Source organism: Numida meleagris, unplaced genomic scaffold, assembly GCF_002078875.1.
Source record: "Numida meleagris isolate 19003 breed g44 Domestic line unplaced genomic scaffold, NumMel1.0 unplaced_Scaffold384, whole genome shotgun sequence".
In the NCBI taxonomy this organism is placed as follows: domain Eukaryota; kingdom Metazoa; phylum Chordata; class Aves; order Galliformes; family Numididae; genus Numida; species Numida meleagris.
In genome coordinates, this window is record NW_018364607.1 from 19,765 (window position 1) to 22,047 (window position 2,283).

Sequence of the window (2,283 nt, forward strand, 5' to 3'; positions counted from 1 at the left end):
TGGAGCTGCATACAGAGCTGTGGGTCCAGGAGCTGCACATGGAACTGTGGGTCCGGAGCTGCATACAGAGCTGTGGGTCCAGAGCTGTATATGGAGCTATGGGTCTGTGGGTCCGGAGCTGTACACGGAGCTGTGGGTCTATGGGTCCGGAGCAGTACACGGAGCTGTGGGTCCGGAGCTGCATACAGAGCTGTGGGTCCGGAGCTGCACATGGAGCTGTGGGTCTGTGGGTCTGGAGCTGCACACGGAGCTGTGGGTCCGGAGCTGCNGGGGATTTTTTTGAGGGGGAAGATCTTTGTGAGGGGACCCGAGGGGGGATTGTTTCTGAAGGGATCTCTCAGGGAACCCTCCGTGAAGAAATCTCTGTGAGGATTGATCCTTGTGAGGAGATCCGAGGGAATTTCTGAGGGGGGGAATCATTTCTGAAGGGATCTCTGAGGGCTTCTTCCGTGAGAAATTCCTCTGAGGAGGTTTCTGGGATGGGGATCAGGTTTCTGACAGGGGATCTCTGTGGGGACGGATCCTCTGCGAGGAAATCTGAGGGAATTTCTGTGGGGGGATCCAAGCGGGGATTGTTTTTGTGGGGAAATCTGTGGGGATTGACCCTTTGTGAGATCCTGGAGTGAATTTTTGAGGGCTCTTCTGCTGGGAGGAGCTGAGGGGGATTCCTCTGTGAGGATCTCGGGGATCTGTGGGGCAGGACCCACGGGGAAGCCCCCCATTAAAAGGGGGAATTCTGAGGGGGCAGAAAGGAGAGGATGGGCCCCACGGAGGGGACGGGGCTGCACAAATGGCTTTGAGGACAAAAAAAAAGCGGGATTTGGGTGCAGGTCCTTCATGAGAAGGGTGAAGGTTGATGATTTTTTGGGTCATTTTGGGTTATTCGTCTCCCAAGCGACGGTTCCATCAAAACGCGGGCAGCGTTGCGCAGAGCACCGATGCACAAAACCCTGCGATCGAGGTAAGAAAACGGGCGTTTCTCGCCGAGCCCCTTCCTTCATTAAATCCCTTTTTTAATTGCGCCGATGCTGTAACGCGTTCAACGCGCGCTCGGGATTCCAGCCCCACACGAGATGACAGCGGACGGCAGCGCCGCGTCACCGCGTTCCTGACGGCTGTGTCATGCAAGCGCGCCTACAGAGAGCGCTGCTTGGGGTTCGCTGTGGGGATTTTGTTATTATTAACCGCGGGAGGGTCGGACGCACGGACGGACACACGGACACGGGGACGACGCGCTCAGCGCCGGCGCCCGCGGCGGAATCCCGCGCGCGCTGCCCCATCCGCCGGCCCCGCCCCTCTCCCGCTTGGCCCCGCCCCTCCTCCGCCCGCTCAGCCAATCGCGAGCTGTAAACACGGCGCGAGGCCCCGCCCCTTCCCGGCGGGCCCCGCCCCTCGGCGCGCCAATGGCCCTGGGCGCCGCGGAGCCGGGCTCAGCTCGAGGACCCCGCGGCGGGGCGGGGCTGCCCGAGCGCTGCCTGTTTCGCGGCGTTCGATCTCGCCCCGGTTCGCGCCGTACGGTGCTCCCGGTGCCCGCGTTCCGACGGTGTCGGCGCCCGCAGTTGGGCCGCATCGGTGCCCGCGTTTTGGCAGCGTCGCTGCCCGTACTTTGGTCGTAGCAGCGATCGCTGCCCGGCCCGCCCCTATTGTGTGCCCGGGGGGGGGGGAGGCCCGGTGGTCCCGGGAAAGGGCCCGAGGGGCTCCCGGGGCTCTCGGGACAGGGCCCGGGGGGGGGTTCCCGGCGATCCCGGGCTGTTCCCGAGGGTCCCGGTGCCGCCCGGAGCAGCCCCGGGGGGGTCGCGTGGCGCGGCCCGGGGACGCCCCGTGCTTCCCGGAGAGGGGTTCCGGGGCTCCGCCGCTCCCGGCGCGCCGTGCCCGTGCCCGCGGCCCCTCGGTCGCTCCGCCCCGGTCCCCGTGGGCGTGGCGCATGCAAATGCCGGCCGAGGGGTGGGGGCAAAACGGGGGGCGATAATTTTATTTAATTTTATTTTTTTTTTTTTTTTTCCTCCGCCGAGGCCGCGATGTTTAATTTTTTCCCTTTCCCTCCTTCCTTCCCTCCTTTCTCTCCGCCGTCCCCGGCTCCTCCCGGCCCGGCCCGGCGGCGGCGCGGCCATCAGGCAGCGCGCTGAACCCCTATGTGTCGGTGCCTGCTGGGGTCCTGCCTCCGGAGCCCGTGCGGGGATGTGTGGGAGACCCCGCGCCGGCCGCCGCTCAAACCTCACGGTGAGTTGGGCACAATGTAACCGATTTCTCGCCAAATCCCGCCGCCCCCCCTCCTCCGCCGCC

The 2,283-nt window shown here is 64.8% G+C and overlaps 1 protein-coding gene across 1 annotated transcript in view; it reads left to right on the forward strand.

Moving 5' to 3' along the window:
* Positions 1–270: 270 nt before the first annotated feature.
* The window catches only part of BICRA (BRD4 interacting chromatin remodeling complex associated protein), a gene marked incomplete in the record, with an annotated part of 30,062 nt that continues 28,049 nt past the window's right edge, over positions 271–2,283 (forward strand). The window contains 2 exon segments of the mRNA XM_021383387.1: positions 271–961; positions 2,115–2,220. Of these exon segments, the coding sequence (XP_021239062.1) occupies positions 2,133–2,220 (88 nt within the window).